Consider the following 20,563-nt stretch of genomic DNA (forward strand, 5'->3'; position numbering starts at 1 on the left):
TGTGTGTGTGTGTGTGTGTGTGTGTGTGTGTGTGTGTGTGTGTGTGTTCTTGAAGTCGTTATTCATTCAAACAGCATGCGTTTGTACCCGAGAACGCAGCCTGTACACACACTTAAGACGGGCTGCGCTCGTAATGACGGCCTTTGTCTGGTGCTTGTAATCATCAATGAGAATAAAGAAATAGTTTTTTTTTTGGTTTTGTACTTCTGCGCCTCTTCAGTGGATTGTGACAGATTGCGTTAGGAGTGACACCGCTCCGCTGAAGATTACAATGGTTCTGACAGGCGCCGTGTTTTGTCACTGACTGAAACAAGAATAAATTGGACTGGATGGAAGCGAGTTGAACTTAAAACCGCCGAGTCGCACTTCAAAAAGCTCCCCCTTCAAATCCTCCACACAAAGTCATCATTGACATTGTGTTTAGTCTGCGCATGAAGGATGTTTGAATCGGTTTCTCTTTGTCGAAGGGGGTCCTTGAGGGGGAAGGTTAGCGCGGCGTTTGAATGTGAATTGTGTGAGGCTCGTGCTTCTCCCACCTTTAGTATTGCAGCTGAAGTAAGGTGGGAACCGAAAGACAAGAAGGTCGACAGGTTACGGGGGCCGAAAGAGGTGGCTTGAGATTCAGACGGTGTGACAGAGGGAGGGGCTTAAGGTGCTGACCTTGTAATCAGGTTCGAGTCTGGCTGGACATCTTTTTGTCGCACTCCCGTTTTCCTCTCACACATTTCCTGTCCTGTCAGCATTTACTGTCAAAATCTCTGATCTGGGTTTTATAATCTGCAAACTTTTAATCGTCATTAATAATAAAAGAAAAAGCATCAATAAAAGCATGCATCACCTGTTGTATCACTGCTGTATTATTACTCTACACAGACTTTCCCACAGTGTTTTATAGCCTATAGCCCGACCAGCTCGCCCTGCCCCCGCCAACATAAAAAATTATTACACTTATGAAATCAAATGAAATAAAAGCGTAATCTCTGGGCGGGGATGGAGTTGTGATGCTACACCATCCAGCAAAACATGTTGTGAGTGTTGTTTCCCCTCTTGTCATGAGACAAGACGCTTCAGGCTCGGGGGAATATACATTCCTTATTTCAGTCCTCTGCTCCGCAGGTGTCGCAGCCCTCGGAAATCCACTGCAAACGTTGTGATTTGGACATCTGTGGGAATAGCATCTGACTCCAGTTTGCTGTGCATCATTTTCCCCCTGCTTGATTGTTGCGCTCAGCGGCCGTCTCGTCTGGCGAGATTATTTTGGTGCGCGGCTGCTCGCAGGTGTGGACAGGTAGAGCGCCGTGCCGCACAGCCCGGGGACTTTATGTTGTCTTCCCGCTCCGTCCTGACAGCGACTAGCTCATTATTTCCTACCAGTTCATCTGGGAGCGTGTTACCATTCCTTCTTGTGCACACACACACACACACACACAGCTTTAGACCACTTGACCTTGGTTGCCATGACAGCGGCAGTAAAGGCTGCGCCGAGGTGTCAGTGTGTCTCTTTGACGAGTCCCGCAGGTGCACCGACACCCCCGGCCCACCCGCCTTAATGCGTGTGTGTTTGTGTGTACGTGTGTAATGATGATTAATACCTTTTGTTTTGAAAGCCAACAGAGAGCTGTTGTGTGTGTGTGTGTGTGTGTGTGTGTGTGTCAGTGAGCATGCGCTCGCCTCCGTCTGGCTCTGCCCGTGTGTGTGTGTGTGTGTGTGTTTGGGTGCGTTTGGGTGCATCGGTAGTTTCCTCGCCTCGTACCCTCCTGCAGTAGCTGTCACCGCCATGATTGTTGTTTATAGTTTTGACACCTTGCACCTCGTCGCCGCTGTTCGTCACCATCTCCTCCGTGCTTCTTGGAGTTTACTCTGGTCTCACAGCAGGTCACATCGACATGGTTTTTTTTTGGGCTTTTAAAAATTGTTTTGAAGAGCAGAGAGTCGGTGGCTTCGTCTTTACCAAACATCAATTAGGGTGACACTCCGAAACGTCCTCTAATTAGTTGTTTATCCACCAACCTTTCAGTTGGCAGTACCTGTAGGGGCCTCTCGTTAATATGTTCGTGTGAAATCAGCCGGGATGACGCATGCAAATGACTTCGGAAAGAAAGTTGGCTCAACAGTCGTGTGCGCACATGTTTGGGCCTTCTTTTGGTTGATGAAATGTTTACATAACAAACACTTTATTACTTATTGTCAAAGCCTGTATTACCTTTCTTATTGTTTACCCCAGCCCCTCCTTGGAATAATCAATCAGCAAACACAAGAGTCACATGTCAAATTCAACTCTATGATAGTGGAGCCGTATTATGACATAATCCTGCACAATTTACACTATTTGATTGGAAAAGAAAGAAGGTATTTTTATTAATATTATTTAGTATGCCTTTAATCCGCCTTCTCTGTTATCAGTGTTAAGCTCCAAACTGAATTTCCTCTCGCAGTGTGAGTTACTGTACCGACGCATGAAGCGGCGACTGCTGGAAATAATTCACGCACTTGCGAGAAACAAGCGTTTGTTACATGTTCTGAAACTATTTCCCTCTGTATGGCCAACGCTTGGTTTTAGTTACGAAGTCTGATTGTGAATCACCAGCTTTGTTACGGACTTCAAATCAGGGATGTTTTTCATGGTCATGTTTACACGAGGCAACATGGAACAGAGGACATGTGCACCTATGAATATTTATATAATCCTGTTTGTATCAACATTCAACCAACATCTTTCTCTCTCTGTCTTTTTTCATGTTCCTGCTGATGTTGCTGCGTCAAATCCAGGTAAGAAAACTACTCGTTTCTGCTCCTCATTACGTCCCCCTTCCTCGCTTGTTATTTAGGTTGTTTCCCTCAAAACTGTGCTCATTTCAGCTTTGATCACTCTGGTGTTTTCTGGCGCTTTGCACAACGAGACACATAAATCTTTCTACAATCATGCATAGCAAACAGAAGTTTTGCTCTGAAGGATATTTGAGAAAACATTTTTGCTGTTGCTATGAAAAGAGGAATTCAGCCCACTTTCTCTTCCTCTTGTACGTCTTTTATTTCCTTTCTTCCTACATGCTCCTTTCTCTCTCATCTGATAGGGTTCATATTTAATACCTCTCTTAGGTTTAATACCTCCACATGAAGAGAAGTTTTAGTAGATCTTGGACGCCACACACTCTCCTCTCCCAGCTTTGGCTTGAAATCTCCTCCTCTCTTTCCTCTCTGGACTTAGTTGCTTCGTTAGGTCATACGCCGCTTTAGTCAGGTGTGATGCTGCTCCTGTTGCCTGTGTGCAGCCTGAACCAGCTGTGGCTGCCCGGTGCCATCACAGTATTAGTCAGTAGCACTGGCATGAGACAAGTTGGTGACTTTCTCATTCGTTTGTGTCTCAGAGGGAGGGTTTAGCATGGGGCGATGTGCATGTATGTTGTGCTGGCAGTCAGTACTGGGTTGTAGTGGAGTGGCGTGCTGGCACCGATGAGGTCCAGTTACCCAGAGCGCACTACACCTCAGGAGGTAATGCGATTAGGGTGGCAGGGACGGGATTTGCTCTGTGAGCATAGAGAGGGACATCAAACACACAGAATAGATGGATTATCAGAGGGTGAAGGCGGGGGGAAACAAGTGTGTCTTTTGGCCTGCTCCCCCTGGGAGTAAAGAGTGGGAGGGATGAGGACGCAGAGGCTAGGCGTGAGGTCACTTCCTGTCGGTCTCTCACTCATGAGGTCCTTTATTCTCTCTTGCGCTCCTTCCCGTGGGGCAGAATCCCATTCAGGCTGAGTTGGTACCGTCAAACCCTCAGGCAAGCCCCGTTAACAATGCATGGCGGACTCGAGGCTTCAAAACGGCAGTCCACAAACCAATGGATCGCATCACGCTGACTTCATTTCTTATACACAGTCTATGCTTTCTGACGTGCAGGATGTTAACCATCATGTAAACATCATACACGGCCTCGAAGCCTGTGTTGTCTCGACTCCCTACTCCTTCACTCAAAGTGACCCTTGTAAGAATGATTGCTAAGATGACATCAGGAGTTGGTTTGATCTAAAGGCTGAGGGCCGATGGTTCCACTGACATCTGAAGAGACGAGGATTGTGTAGTTGTGTTATTTTAAAGGCGAGATTGATCGTTAGGACAAGATTTCAGAAGTTCTTTCTGTTGGCCCGCTTCTCTCCACCGCTCTGTCTCAGCGGCCTGTTGGAGCTGTGCTGTCAGATTAGTGGTGTCGATATCAGGCTTCCAGTGGGTCTGTCTGGATGATTGTTCACACTTCTCCAGGTAATTCTCAATAGCAGCTTTGTTAACTTCCCCTTTTACACAGAACTACGAGTATTTTAGCTTTTAGTATTGTCTTCGTGTGATTTTTAAAAAAAAGATTTGTTAAATTATAAAAACAAAGAAAAGAGAGAGAGTGGAGACCCACTTTGGATGCAGGTGCTGTCACTATCTTTATCTTCCGTGTAACTGAGGCAACAATTTCAACATACAAAGAACAAATAAAAACCAAGTTGTTTCCCAAACAAAGGAAGTCAAGAGAATGCAGAACTACCACCCTCCATTTTTTTCCATTACTCATTTTTTTATTTTGAAGTCATTTAACATTATTAGATGCAGACATTGTGCCACTCGGCTGCACATTAAGTGCAGGACCAATCCTGGTCTCCAGTCTTTCTTGTTCACCTCTGCCCCTCTCTTTATATGTATTTCTCTGTCCGTAATAAGTTGCATTCAGGCGAAGCTGAAAGCATTTATTTCACTGTGAATATTTTCCCGGATTTGCGTATTATCCACAAATAACCAACGGAGGCGACAGACAGATGTTAGCTGGGAGTAGCGTGCATGAATGTATGTGTGTGTGTGTGTGTGCTCAGTCAGCCTGATTGCAACTCTTACCAGAAACTCCAAATTCTTCTCTGTTATTCCTCCAGATTCTTTCCCGTTTCTCTCGTCTCTTATGACTCAGACAACAGCATGAGCAGATTTATTTCTCCTCCCACAGTTGAGGCTTGTTCAACTCCCATTTTTTGCTTCACTTTCATTATGAGCACTCTTTCCGTCTGTCTCACACAGTTTGCTCCTGTGTATTCTCTGCCTTTTGATTGACCTTGTAATCTGATGATTTTCTTTTTTTGAGTTTGCGATGAAGGGAAAAAGACGCATTGGGGCAAGAGCTTAAGTTCTCTGTGATGTGTGTTTGCTCTCAGTTCACATTCCAACCATAACAATCTGAATCATCAGTTAAAAGCCTGCTCTGATGTGTGTTTCCAAAAAAGATCTTGTGTTTTACCCAGAAATGCGGCAAGGAGGAGAAGCTCAGCTCTTGTAAAACTCCGCAACTCCACCATCAGCATGGGAAAGTATGTGCGGTCTGGGGCAGTGCTGTTCCATCGTGTGTGTGTGTGTGCACGTGTACTTTGAGCCGGGTCTTTGGGCCGTACCTCCATGAGGTTAGAGTACCACGGTTTCTCACGCCGGTCGGAGAGGAGCTCGTAAAAACAGTCAATGAGAGGTTGATGTCATTCACCAAACCGCAGCCAGGCTATTTGTGAGTCCGTTAACGCAAGACCGGCTGGATGGACGGGTGAACTCGGTTTTGGGGGTTTTCACAGAGAAGTCCTATACGGATCATCTAGCCGAAGACAGATCCTTTGACCTGTATTAGTGCACGCACAGACCTGCCCTCTCCTCCTCTCCGCTCTGATGTGTCCCCTTCCCTCTCAGTCAGGCCAAAGGAAACATCTCAGCAGCCATTAAAGTCAGTTTGGGCTCTTTATGAGGGGCTGTAATGTGTTTAGCGAGCCGTTATTACACAGTGTCCAGTTTCAGCCTCTCCACTAAAATCCTTCTCCGCCCCGGCCTCATTGATGCGGCCTCGCCACTAGGGGCATGAGACGGGCAAGCTCAATCTTTCCTAAGTCCAGATCTCTTTTCTTCTCTCTTCTTTCATTATTTCTGCCGGTGGAATTTTTCTCTTTTATTGTTTCATCCCTCTTTTCCAGCTTCATCCTGACAGTTTTTGGTGCCGTCACATCTCGCAGCTAAAAATCTTTGTTTTGTATGGTGTGTGTGTGTGTGTGTGTGTGTGTGTGTGTGTGCGTGTGCGTGCGCGCACGCGCATACCAAATTGGCAAATTCTTCGCTATCAGTATCTCAAGGGGCATATGATGGTATGGAAATTTGTTCAGCACAGGCCCTAATAGTTCCGCGGTAATCGTAGACTGTGGCAGCTCTGGGAGGAAAACAAAAAGACGGGAGAGACGGGAAAGAAAGAGGGAGAAGAAGAATGCAGAAAACTGCATCACAAATGGCACAATGCCGAGCATTTTGATGCGAGGGCAGATCAATAATTCATGTTGCTAATGAAAGCTAGGGAGGGAGCCAATGAGTGTGGAGGAGACCATGCTGATCAGATGGGAGGAAGTAGCATTACCATACAGATAGAGTCAATGTGCTTCCTGTGCCACACCCCCTTCTTCTCTCCTCTCCTCTCCTCTCCACCTCATGTCTTCTCTTCTCTCCTCGCCTCATCTCATCTCTGCTCTCTCCTCCTCTCCACTCCTCTCCTTCTACATCTGTCCTCTCCTCTGACCTCGACTCCTTTTATCCTCTCCCCTCAACTCCTATTTTATCTCCTGACCTCACCTCTTCTCTCCTTTCTTCTATTCTCCTCTTTTATCACCTCTCCTCTCTTCTTCTCTCATTTCCTCTCCACCTTTTCTCCCCTCAACTATTTGTTTTCCCCTCTCCCCACGACTTCTTTATTTCTCCTCTCCCCTCAACCTCGATTATATCTCCTGCCTTAACCTCTCTTCTCCTCTCCTCTCCCCTCAACCTCTATTGTATCTCCTGCCTTAACCTCTCTTCTCCTCTCCTCTCCTCAACCTCTATTATATCTCCTGCCTTAACCTCTCTTCTCCTCTCCTCTCCTCTCCTCTCCTCTCCCCTCAACCTCTATTATATCTCCTGCCTTAACCTCTCCTCTCCTCTCATGTTGCCAGCAGCTCCTATTCCATTGCCTCGGCAGGCCCGGTTTGCCTTGGCCTCTCACCACAGAATATAGACTGAATGATTTGCTCCTACTCTGTTAAAAAGAGCTGATATTGGCAAGAAAGGATGTTGAAAGAACGCTCGCCATCCACAGGAGACTGGAAAAGCCGAAAGAGGAAGTGTGTGTGTGTGTGTGTGTGTGTGTGTGAGGGTGTGTGTGTGTGTGTGTGTGTGTGTCAGCGTTCAGGCTCGCAGGTGTGTATTTGTCGCTCCGGCTGTGTCCTTGTGTAAAAGTATGTACATGTGTGTTCCTGTGGTCAGCGACTGGGACAGACATGGGGCCCCAGCAGGTAACTGGGCCCAGGCTTCTGTGAGTCATTTGGCTTTGTAGACAGATGTGTGGCTGCAGGCCCTTTTGTGGCCGTGTCGGAAGCTCAGCCAGAGTCGTTCTTTTGCTGCAGAGGGGGACATGAGAGCTCGGATTTAATTTTCTTTTTTAAAATGTGCTGTACTGTGGGAAAGATAGAGTAGTTAGAGCCTGAGGAGACGGCAGGGCAAGGATGGCTGAGAGACGACCGTGACGAGGAGCAAGTCACAACCATCAGTCCCAGAGCACAAAGTGTCATTCACAGCACCGTTGGTGTAGACTGTCTGTACATAAATGCTGTCTTCAAAGTAAGGTTCACACGGCGACTGAGGGGGAAAGCCTGCACTCTGCTGTTCTACAGATAAGACCGGGTTTGAGTTCTCATTGGCAAAGTGTGAAAAGGAAAAAAAAGTTATTTCAGAGAGGGGATACTGCAGGTGTTTAGTGTGAAGTAGAAAGGCCCGGCCAGCACTTAAGACTTGGCCTTCGTTTTCAACAGCTGCACTCACAAACACAGAGCGAGAGCGCTGAGCAAAGTGTCACCCAAGGGCACATCAGCCAAGGAAGTCGGCGTTGTGGTTATCATTTCTTTTGATGAAGCCACAGTGGGCTAAAGGGCCTGTAGTTGAATAAGCTGCCCTCTCCCGCCTTTTGTCTGTTCAGACTGTGATGGTCAAAGACCCCGAGACTTCTGACTTCAAACCGCCTGCATTTCAAAGGGTCCATTCAGACAGTCGCTCCATCAGTCTGTCAGTCAGTCCATCACTTAGTTGATAGAATGATTCTCCCCGTCTCTCTGAGGTCCTTGTGCCCATTGGTTATCTCTCCAGGCTTCCTCATGCATTCATTCATGAGCTCAGCCCATTTTGTCCTGGGAGGGGCTCTGATTGGATTGTCAGATCTCAGTTTTCCTCTATAACGGCTCATCATCCACATTTCAACTGTGCTCGCTCCTCAAACGGAGACTCCCTAACGGTTAAGAGCTGTCCGGCGTCCATCGCCTTCAGCTCGCTTGTCCAGCAAAAGGGACGGGGGGGGAGAGGTTTACGGATTGCGCCGATGTGTGGATCTTTGCATACAAGGGCCTTTGCGTGCACAGTGTTTTTACATACGGACACATATATGTGTGTGTTGTGAAGACCCCGTGGCCCATTTCGCAACAGCCAATCTTAGTAATGAAAGGAGTGAGGAGGGGATAGGGAGTGCGTCGGCGGGAGGCAGTGGGAGAGCGAGAAGGAGCACTGTGTCCAAATTATAATACAAATCATATCGAGTCAATCATAAAAGCAGTCGAGATTTACTAGTTTCATTTCACTTCCCGAGATTCTTCAGTTTAATAGGGCAGCTGGGAGAAGAGAGCGGGATTGCATGGGTGAAATGGGGAGTGCGTGCATGCATGCATATGTGTGTGTGTGTGTGTGTGTGTGTGTGTGTGTGCAATCTATGAATAACCCTCCACAAGTCGTCTCAACCACTGGCTCACAGCCCCCTAGCTGGAGATAGAGCAGTACCGTGTTATAGGCATCTATTATTGAAGGAGCTGAGCTGGTAGGAAGGCTACCAAACCCCTGTCCAACTGTAAACACTGGCAATGAGAAAGAGAAACGCCCCTGCAGATACCTGTCCTTTTAAAGAATACGAGATCTCGAGATTAAAACAACACCATACACCATATTTTAGTGCTCATGAATTTGTCTCCCTGCCTTTTATTTGCAATGTTCTTCCCATATATTCATTTAATGAGTGTTTTGGGTAGTTAATAACTTGTTTTTCATCATTTCTGTCGCTTGGTTTCAAAGAATAAAACTCCTAAAACCTCTCAAATCACACAGGGTTCATCAATAGTCGTGTTCATAATCACATATTGCTGTGAACATTTTGAAGTATCACATAAGCTCTATGGAAATGGCAAAATTCGATGAAACTTCAATTGCGGAAAAAAGTTTTTGAGCTTGCTCAAGTTTTTTTTTTTTCCTTTTCGCAGGAAGAGTTTGAGGAATAAAATCTGACATTTAACTCGTATAACTTATTGGCTGTTTCTGCTGTCGGTGTCTTCTAGGATATTCCCATAATGTGCAAATGCGTTTTTCTTTCTCCAGACAGCATGAAACCTGATCAGGACTAGCTGAAATGAAAGAAGAATTTAAACTTGCCCAATTGAAACAAATTCCTGAAGACCTTTCTCCATTTTTCGCCGACCTGTGTTGTTTCAGGTTCACTACTTCTTCTGCTCTTGTCTACTGGCAGATAACAGCCATGGACGGCCAATCGTTAGCCAACATCTGACGTAACTACTCCGTAGCCAAGTTTGTTAACCCCAAACCAGGGGATGGAAAAACGGCTAATTCCCATTTCTTTTTTTTGCAATTTGCTTAAAATTCACTTGACAATTGGAACGAAACACTGCTTGTGACAGACTCGAATACCCAAGTTGCGAATGTCTGAAACAAACCAGTCTCACCACAAAATCCATTTAAATGCTGTTTGGGGGCCTTTGATCAATCCCATGATCTTCCCACGCAGATGGGATTTGCTTTATGGAAATCTGGAACCTCTATAATCTGTAATTCCATGACAACTGGGCAATCGGCTGAGGAAGCTCCAGAACAGCTACTAAGTGGACCTCGTGATGAAATTGTTTTGTCAACCACTGTTTTCTTATCCGGGTATTGAAAGTGTTGCTACAGTGAAATGTCTGATGGAATGACGGTAAGCTCTTTGAGTCTGTGCAAAGGGAAACAAAAAGAACTGTACTGTTGTGTAGTAACTCCAGAATCGGATAACTAAGTATCTAACAAATGGTGACGCCAGAGCGTTACAACAGTAAAGTAAAAACCGTGTTCTCTGTGTAGAAACACCGCAGCGTATCGAGACAGTAGCTTGTCAATTGTGAAGCCCAGTTTTCTTTTTTTTTCCTTTTTTTTTTACAATACAGTCAAACTTAGGTAGTAGGGACATTTCTCTGACTTTTGAACTCAACTTTAGGAGATTTATTTCAAGTGTTTTGGCAGCTGGGGTGTTTTTCTTGGCTCTTCTTAAGAAATAGTACTTACGTAAATCAAACGTTGAAAACGGTGTTTGCTTGCTTTGGAAAACCCGGCGTGCTTTGTTGCGAGCAGGGTTACCTTTCATATCATGCAGCGGTCTAATTTGTGCTCGCGTCACGTTCACCACCAGAAGAGATTCAAAGAACTAATCTGTCTGTGTAGCAGAGTGTTTATGTTTGTGCCGCCTCTTCTTCCTATCTTATCGCTCTCGATTGTGTATGTGTGCGTGTAAACATGTCGGCGCGTTTGGACATTGAGACGTTCATTGTTAAGCTGTCAGAGTAGTCTGAGCGGGTGGAGATGGACATCAGTCTCTGTGACAGTCAACGATCCAACTGTCATACCTCTCCATAGACATCCCCACTCCATCATGCTGCCATGGAGGGAAGAGGTAGAGGAGAACCGAGAGGGCGGATAAAGTGATGGAGAGGACGGGGGAAGCGGTGGAGTAGGCTGAGCAGGATGAGAGATAATTAGTTTAACTTAAATACAAGGCATGGTTGAAATCAATATCACAATATTAACAGGGATTTTGTTTAATCTTTTACTAAAACACTTCACAATATAGATGTATGAATAAATGATTTATGGCCAATTACATAAAAGTAATGAAACTAGCTTTGGCGAGCAACGATAACACTGCATCTTCATACATATGTTATCAAAGTATTGCTTAGCCTACTTGCAGACTACTGAATGTGCACTGTGATTTGTTCAGTCCCTCTAATAGGTCTGCTGCTGTGCTCATTGACTGCTGTTTCCGCCAGTTAACCAATCAGAGGCTAACAGAGGGGACAATGAATCATACTCCTACGAAGCTAGCTAGCTGGCTGCATCATGAAAAATAATAACACAAACATTTGCAATAACCTTGACTCAAACTTCAATTGTTCAGGTGTTTTGTAAGTTGACTTACAGAAAAGCTACATCCTTGTTTAAATGTGAAAACTGTTATGCTAACTGGATTTATTAATTACATTAATTCCTCTGAAAGCGGGCTTCCTCACTCTGTCCATTCATGCACTCTTAGAAATAAGGGTGCTAACTAGAACCATATAGGTTTTTTTTGGTTCCTCATAGAACCTTTTTCAAAGATTACACTTTAAACCCTTCCAGAGCTCAACATGAAGGGTTATACATAGAACCATCTGTGAAAGATTCAACCCAGAACTCCCTATGAGAGGTTCTACCGAGAACCGTTCTATGGCGACAGGGTCCTACCCAGAACCATCTTTTGAGGTTCTATCCAGAACCTTTCCACCTTTCAAGGCTGCTAACAAGAACCCACCCAGAGGGTTCTACCGAGAAGCCTTTTACATTCCAAGGGTTTTATCTAGTAGCCTCAACGGACGGGGCTGTTGTTGTGCAACAATCACGGTTCACAATCACAGTTTCTGGGTGTCTTTATGTTGTGGGCGGTCCCTTTTCACCCCAATTCTTTCAACAATCCTTAAAGAAATTTTTCTCCCAAACCTATTTTTTTGGGGGATGAAAAAAGCACTCTTAGTCGAACAAAGAATCTCAGTCCTTCATCTAGAACCCGTGCGGAACCCTCATTTCTACGTGTGTGGGCCCACAGAGCATGCCCACGTGAGTCTTTCTTCAGCTGAGCCGGTTGACAGCATGCGTGTCCAGGCCTTCTGCTGGCTGAGATGGCTGACTTCCTGTTTGCGTCCCGCTCAAATGAATGGGAAAGAAGAATTCAATCAAACAGCTGTTATGGACTTTACAGATGTCATTGGACCAAGTTGATCATACTTTGGATCAAATAATACAGAGTCATTTAAAAATGAATACAAACATCGTATTCCTGCCGCTCCTTTTCAAAGGATTGTGTTTGGGAAACTTTTTCGGCCCAGTGTGCGTCACACAATGAAAGTGGAAGTTGCAACATCCCGCGCGGCCACTACGCTAAAATCTCATTAGCTACATCACAAGTGCTTACGATCAAACACGCCATCCTCAATGTGCTTGGCACCTTCATCTGTTTTGATCTGCAGAATGATGAAACTACATTCACACACTTGGCACTGATTCATCAGCCACCTGCTCTATCAGCCCTGTGGGGGTTATCAATTATCATGCTCACACTCCTTTTTTCACTCCCCTCACATGGCGCAGGTAGAGGCGGGGGTTGTGTGATAAAGGCTAATAAGAGCCTACAGGTGTATGAATATCCTATATTGTATCGCTCTGAAGAACCAAATGGCACTTTGACCCAAGTCGGAGAGGAGCTGCAGCAATTACATATGTGGGAGATGAGTGCACACTGCACAGGCTGCAGCTCTTCAGACTGCTTTAATTTAGTTTCCGACAGTGTTGATAAAAATATGAATCTAGTTTCATGGTTTTTAGTTATAGCAGAATTAGCAAGGAGGTCCTTGGGATGTGCGTTGAGTTTCCTGAGTCTGCGTGTGTCTCTGTGTCTGTACAAGTTGTTGTACGTATGAAAAGAATCGGTTGAAGACCTTGACCACCCTCTCGGCCCCTTTATCCTCCATTCAGCTGCTTCAGGTTGAGTTTTTCCTCCCTTTTCTTCAGGAAAAAAAGCAGCTCAGTACGTTGACATTGGCCGGCGGTCTTGAATGCTAGTTCAGTTCACACATGTCCAGATTATTTCTCTTTCAGCCTTTTTTTTTGATGTTTCAATAAAAACAGTTTGTCTTGGCTCCGTCAAAAGGAACTCAGGTGTCAGCAGTGGACCCGTGGCTTTCAAACTAAAGTTTTTTTTTTTTCCGCCAGCCAAGGTAACCTTATTGCTTTGTTGGCAGCATGCTGCCTTCTATTTCAAAGAGGGGGACTTTCCAACCGTTTCTGATAGGAGGACCTGTATTGAAGTTGAAAAATGATGCTTCTTCAACACTGTGTGGCACTGCAAAATGGGTGAAACCTGGATATTTAAACAGATAATAAAACGTAATAAATGTGTCAATCAACCTCTAGAAATGAAATCCTATATGGCTCAGAAATCCAGCAGCTCTGAGTAAGTATGTGGGTTTGCTGTTTTTATGCCTTTACGCATTATGCTTTCAGGTTGTCCGTCCGTCCGACATCTCGGGAATACCTGGAGGGAATTTCTTGAAATTATAAACCATCTCCACCCTGGACTTGCGGATGAATTGATCAGATTTCAGTGGGCAAAGATCACTGTGACCTCATGTCCATCCCATTCTCGTGAACAATATATCTCAGGAATGCCTCCAGCAAACTACTTAAAATTTGGCAGAAACTTCCACTTGGACTCGCATTTGGCCATAGCTCCATAATCATATGCTAATTGTAACAGTTTCACACTCATGTCTAGTTGGAGAAAATGATGACGTGAGGACATTTTGGACAGACATGGATGTAAACTGCATCCGGACTCGTTTGCGGCATGGAGGCGACCACCCGCAAGTCGGTAATTGTAGTATACTGCTGTCACTGTCTTATCAATGAGATTGATATTACTCATTGTTCTCTTATCATCTTAAATGACATCGTTTGTGTGGCGGGACATTTCTTCCATATCTTTGAGGGATGGAGGCGAGGGTGTAAATCTATCTTGCATTTGACGCTCCAGAGATTCACGTAAAAGTTTCACTCATGTTTTAAATCAACTGATTTGTGTTAATGTCGACACTCTTAAATTAGTTGAGCAGTGTGTGTACAACAGGGTGGGAGCCTAACTGTCCTGGAAACATCACGAGGCGTGCTTAATTCTGCAAAATGGCTTCATATTCCTCGGCTGTAATGTGATTCTGCAGTGTCATCAGAGGTAGTTACACCTACGAGATGACTGCCCACGAAACTGCACACAACAGAAGAATACATGAACTATGAATGTCTGTTGCTGTCTTCAGGGTTTAGTCCCAAACACATACATATTCACTCAAAGTCACGGCTGATTTACGGGCGCTGCGATACAGCAGTAGAACATGTAGTTATATTATCTCAGAAATGAATGGCCAGCCATTCATCTGCTGTGCAGCGAGAGGCTGAGGAGTAAAATATTACCCGTCAATTGCAGAACACAATGCTATCCAACGGAGTCTTGCTCCGCTCGTTCGTTGATGTGTCTGAGTTTTTGCTCGTGCCTCGATGATTGGCAATATCGATCCCAGCCAATGAGCTCTTACAGCAGATGCGGTCATGTGTGTCAGTTCATACCGAAGGCACGAGTCGCCCGCACAAAGTTGTACCTGATCACTCAGGCACACGTCACGCTGACCTTTCTCTGTGCTTTGACATGACTTCATTTTCCACGCACGCATACACACACACACACACTCTGACCTTTGTTTGATATGTAACAATGTGCTCATTTTCCATAAGAGCCTGTAGCTGCGACGAGAGAAAACATGAATTCAGAAAAAATGGAGAAGAGGGGAGGGGGCAAGAAAAAATAATAAAAAAAGCATAAAAGAGAAAGGTCACATGTGGCCAATAGAGTTAAGATCTCTGTCACTGCCCTCGGGTGAAGTCTTACAGAGTAGGTGAGCCCTGTTCTCTCAGGTAAGACCTTTTTCTGAACCATTATTATTTGAAGAACTGCTCCAAGGTCTAAATCTGGAAGAAGAAGAGTAACTGTGTGGTGTTCATCATTAATGGCGCCTTGCCTTTTTGCTCTCCACAAAGTGCTGGTACATCCGTGGTCCCATGCAGTTGCAGTGTGTCCACATTCATTTCTGATTTAGACCAACGAGCCACATCTGTGATTAAGTGCCCTTAAGTGCATTTTCTTCTTCTCTTGTGCGCTGGTTTTTTCCATTTTGAATTCACTCAGCAGATGGTTTACGGCCCATGTGTTGGCCTGGCCCTCTGGCTGAAGATGGATCATATGCTGTGTTGAAAAGGGCCACTTTAGACCCCAACTGACACGTTTGCATTATTGGTTGGTATTGGGTTATCACAGATATATTGGTGTCTCCTATTGGCAGAGAAAATTTAGAGCAGTAGAGTGAAGAAGGTCATTGGTAGCATTTTGATTTGAGCGATGAGGTCCGACAGACCTCTGACGAAGTTTGGGAGACTTGGAGAAATTTCTTTTCTTTTGTTTCTGTCTCGTTAATGATTTGAAGAGGATGGGACTGAGTTAGAGAAAAAGGATGTCTCATACGTCCTTGCATGGATTTAACAATGTTTGAAGCAAATGTGATCACAGTTGTTGGGTTGTTTGATCACATTGCGAAGGCCAGTGCAATTAAATCTGATGAAACCACACCCACACAGTCCTGATGAAGCAGAGCAGCAGCTCTTAATACATAATACATTGAGTTTTTTTAAAAATACAACTTTAACTTTGATTGTTACTTATTCAATCATACGTGATTATTTGGTGAAATACTTGATTCTGATTTGAAAGCAAGCTTCAAGAGGCTCTCAGATTTCAAAAGTCTAAATTTTGAAATGCACTTTTGCTTGTATTATTGTGGTTGTATTATTTTTGCAGTGTCTATTGTTCTGACATTTCTCTATCACAAATGTTATATGTTTATGTTAAAAAAGAACATTGGACAGTATATTGTTATCTTTGTCCGTCTCCAATACCCGCACTGACTACTTACTGGTCCGGTATTTTTAGAGGTAGCACTTTAGATTTTAGGGAAATCGTTCTACTCCAGCCTGCATATTCATCTGACCGTCACATCTCAGTGGAAAGAGTGGCGCTGTGCTGCTCTTGTTTCTGCTTTACCTGTATTTACATTTATTTGATCCCATCTCTGTCAGTTTGAGTTCCTATCACAGAAAAGTGGTAAATGGAGCTGGAGAGACGGCGAGGGGAGGTGAGGGGCGAGCCTGATGGAGGAGCGAACAGGAGAGAGAGAGAGGGAGGGAGGGAGGGAGGGAGACCGTGGGTGTCGTTTGCTCCCACACGATGCGTGAGGAAAAGGAAAAAAAAACCACTTGTTTTCACTCCAAAACGACAGTCGGGCTCTGTGAGAAAATATCATCGTTCCGTTCCGTCCCTGTCATTAGATCACCTCTTCAGCCCGCCCGCTGATTGTCTCTGATTGGCCATATTTATCTCTGACTACCGTGGCAACCATTAGCGTTGGTGGTGTGGAGAGGTGGCAGTTTGACTAATCAGTTGTATCTGCCCTCGCTCTAATGCTTTGTGTGTCTCTTTCCGTGTGTCTGTGAGCACAACCATGTAACAGCACTTTCTATTGTGTGTGTGTGTGTGTGTGTGTTTATATTTATATGACTGCTGCCAAGAGGAGAAAAAAAGAGACAGAATTGAGCAATCAAGGGGGTAGAAAAGATGTAGATTTACAGCGTGAATGACCAAATGGATGCGTTGTTTTTTTGCAGAGGGAGAGCGAAGCTGCTTATCAATCCAACTGTCAGTGGTCCAGGCCAATCTCCGCCAAACTCTTTCGCTGCTTCTCACGGTTCAACCTGGCGAGTCGCTGGAGTGGTCTCGAGCAACTCCCTCTCCACCGTCAAATCCACACAGGATTGGCAGAAATTCATAAAAGCAACAGCTCAAGTAGAGAAAAGGGTTTATTTGTAATGAGTTAAATATTACACTGACGAGGAAGGCAGAAAAACCGTGTTGCTTTCCTGCTCTTCCCACATACTGTACTGTATGTCATCATGGTGTAGATGAGTGAAGGTTGCAACAAAAAAAAAAAGGCTGATAGTGACGGAGGAAAAGGGAAGTGAGGGAGAAGGAAAGCAGGGGAAGAATGTGAAAGTTGATAAAGAAGGCAAAAATGTGTGTGTGGTGGGTAATAATGAGAGGATGGAAAGATTGCGAGAGAGACGGCATCTTTATTCTAATATGGCCCCGTCTGTGTCTCTGTGCGGCATCCTGAAAAGATGAATTCACCGCTGTTATTTATATTTATGAATTCATGCCATTTGGCCCAGTGTGAAATGATGGGTCATTCCCGCGCAACAAGAAGAGCCTGGTGCTGAATTTACAATCACCCGCAGCCGCCCGCCGTCCTCCCCGTCACGACCCTCCACTCCCAGTCCTCCCTCCTTATTCCACATGCCCGGGTTTCTGCTGAATATGGATGGAGGAGGAGGGAGGAGAGATGGAGAGGGCGATGCAGAGAGAGAAAGAGAGAGCACTTCTCTGACTGAGTTTGCTTCTGTCACCAGCTTCTCACCTAAGGAGATGTGGCACAAGAATTAATGGCATTCAGCAGCATGGTGAAATGGCTGCTGGCTGTGTGTGTGTGTGTGTGTGTGTGTGTGTGTGTGTGTGTGTGTCTGTGTGTGTGTGTGTGTGTGTGTGTGTGTGAAACCACACGTGTGCAGCAGGTGAGATTCAGGACGAGATCCCATCAGAATCTCAATCAGTGAACCCTCTCTCTCTCACACACGCTCTCAGATGATGATCAGTGAATGACCCACCCATTTATTTTGTTTCACTCAAAAGGAAGATTCTTTGGTTTTTGGTCCTTCAAAGAGTCCTGCTCATTTTTGCTCCATTTAAAACGGCTTGATTGGTATAAACCAAGTGTGCAGTTACTTTCATTTAGCGTATTGTTTTTACACAATACACTATCAGTCAAAGCTGTTATATTGCTTTTAAAAACAACGGGTAGATGGGGATTATGAAGCAGACACCCACATCAGTGGTTTTAACGGGGATGCTTCGGTGCTTCTGGAGAACAATGACAATCACTAAAGACAAGCCACAGTTGGTGAGGTGTTTGCTTGATTGACAAATGTTCAAGTAAGCAATGCTCGTCTTTTGAATGAAGTGAAACCTACATTTACGCTCCAGAATTAAACGAGAACAAGAGGGAAAGTAACTTCAGTCCGTATTGGGACAGAAGTGGAGGACGTGTTGTAGCGACATTGACTGATGGATTTAAATGATACTGGGAGATGGATTGTTGTTCCTATGTTTGCACAGTACGCAGTACATTTAGTCTAAAACATCACTTTTTCAGTAACAGTAGCAGTCTTGTGGTGTACAGCACACACAAAAATAGTTTCTGTTACGCTGAAGGCTGGAAAAGGGGAAACTTAATGGAGCATTTAGATCCTAAATGTTACCAAGAAAAAGCGTGCAGTAAAAGTCAAGAAAAAGCTGTTGTGTCACGCCGCAAACATGCCGGTGTAAGTTTAGGGCTGGCATTTCACAGCGGCACGGGCCAACTGGAAGCATACCAGCGGCTTTACTTTCCGCACAATGGCATGTTACCTCAGCGTCTAGCTAGCTCAGCCGGCTCCACCGTGCCAGGAGTTGGCAAGGGGCGATGTTTTATAGGCATACTCTGTCGTGCAGAATGCCCACTGCTGCTGTTGTGGCTTAAAGAAGACGTGAGTAAGACAAGACAGCAATGTGTATAACTCCAAAAAATGTACGGATGATTGTTCGATGAACAACCCCTGAGTAATGTCTGCTAGATATCAGTTCCGGTATGGACAACTGTGCCATGCCGGGATGAGATTTACAAACCCATGTTGTGCACCTGCCGCGCTCTTTCTTTCGTCTGACCATTTTCTTACTCTTCTCCTCAAGTCAAAAAAAAAAAAAAAACCTGCCTTGAAAGAAGTCAATCTCTTGCTGTGTTGGCCAAGGAACCTGCAGTCAGCTGGAAACCTCTGTGACAAATAGTGCACTTATTGTAGCTCTCTCACAATCAAACTCTTTCAGTGGTTTGTGACAACATGCTTTAATGTGGAGCGATGCGTGAGCAGTATCTAAGCAGTGCAGAGACAGAATAAAATAGACATAGGCTGTAGGGGAACCAGAGAGCCAATCAGAACGCAGTAAAGCAGCTCTACTTTGGATCAAAGTAACAACAGGAGAATAGGAGTCGGATTTATGTGGGACTATTTGACATGAGCGTTTATCTTAGTTACACATGTATATGTATTTGAGTGTACTGTGTTGACGTTATTGCCCTTCCTCTTTGCACAACTACTTTCTACTCTAGGGAGATAAAACGGACAGTAATGGCCGCTGCAGCCTTACTCAACCGGAGGCAGCGCTGTCAATCCGAACGCACAGACGCACGCAATCTGTATGTTCGGGGGAAGGCCTGGCGATGCTGATTTTGTTGAAGTTATTGATTGTTCCTGAGTATCCTAAACACTGCCGTCGCGTGCTCTCCTAATTATATCTCTCACAGAAGTTTTCACGATGAGAAATGGAAATGTCCACTGCTTGGTTGTTTTGTAAACTTCCCGCAGCGAGACGGACGTAGTCGGAGCAGCAACAGTTGAAATTGCCACTGTTCTTAATTGGCTCAAACACGTGCAATTAGCAATGATTGCAATCAACGGAGGCAGCCCAGAGTTGAGCAGCCCAGTGTTAAGGTGTATTATTATAGTCATTAGTGGCTGCAATTACTATTATACCGCTCTGCACCCTGTATCTTAAACACAGTTTTGCATGCGCCGCCTTCCCCCTGTGTGTGTGTGTGTGTGTGTGTGTGGGTGTGGGGGGGGGGGGGGGGGGCCGTGCTGTCGTGCCTGCAACTTTTGCTCATTCACGTTCTTTATTTGTTGTTTTTTTCCGCGTGACGGAATCCATCTCCATGGCTGTTGTTGTCGACTCACAACAAACAGAAAACGGATCAACTTTTCCCGACATCCACTCTCCGCGCGCGCGAGTGTGTCTGTTTGTTTGTTAGGGACTCACAACAGTTGGTAGGAGGCTGCCTGGCTTATTCAGGCCGACTGGAAAAAAATAGTGAGAATAATCACTGGGTTTATGGAGATTTACTTCGCTGTAATGTGCTGCGAAAAATATGATTTCATAGAGAGACGTTGGTATATGTGCGTAGAGACACAGGCTTCTATCCACCTGTGTGGAGAGGTGTTTCTTAAAGCATTATTTTTAATATATACTATTTATTGTTGTCTAGAGGAAGTATTCCAGTATTTGTCAGTCTGATAGATCAGCAGAGACAAAGAGAGAGAAAGGAGAAGCAAGACCGAATTGTACATATCATTTTACTTTTCTCTTTTATGGTGCGAGGAGAGCAAACAACAGAACAGGATACCCGAATGCATTAAAACAAAACATCGGCCAACAACTTCCTCCTTCCCTCCCTCCTTCCCTCCCTCCTTCCTCCCTGCCCACCAGCATCATAATGTAAAACAAATTTGAACAAAGCCTTGTGAAATTGAAATAAGCCTCTCTCGGCATCGGCCTTGGAATTAGTTTATTAGAATCTAAAAGGAGCCTCAAAAGACTTAAACCCCCATTTTCACAGGGAAATTAGTTTTC

At 44.9% G+C, this 20,563-nt stretch overlaps 1 protein-coding gene across 3 annotated transcripts in view; it reads left to right on the forward strand.

The window, feature by feature from the left end:
- fbxl17 (F-box and leucine-rich repeat protein 17) overlaps positions 1-20,563 on the forward strand; it is a 204,512-nt gene that overhangs the window by 101,162 nt on the left and 82,787 nt on the right. The window contains exon 9 of one of the 3 annotated variants that reach the window (XM_031856173.1): positions 2,770-6,517. The exons of the other annotated variants lie outside the window; for them this stretch is intronic. Coding sequence (XP_031712033.1) covers positions 2,770-2,773 — 4 coding nt within the window. The 3' untranslated portion in view covers positions 2,774-6,517. Of the gene's footprint in view, positions 1-2,769; positions 6,518-20,563 lie in introns of those variants that run through there. 3 annotated transcript variants of the gene reach the window in all.

Source organism: Anarrhichthys ocellatus, unplaced genomic scaffold (genome assembly GCF_004355925.1).
Source record: "Anarrhichthys ocellatus isolate YVR2014 unplaced genomic scaffold, GSC_Weel_1.0 scaffold17, whole genome shotgun sequence".
NCBI classification, from domain to species: domain Eukaryota; kingdom Metazoa; phylum Chordata; class Actinopteri; order Perciformes; family Anarhichadidae; genus Anarrhichthys; species Anarrhichthys ocellatus.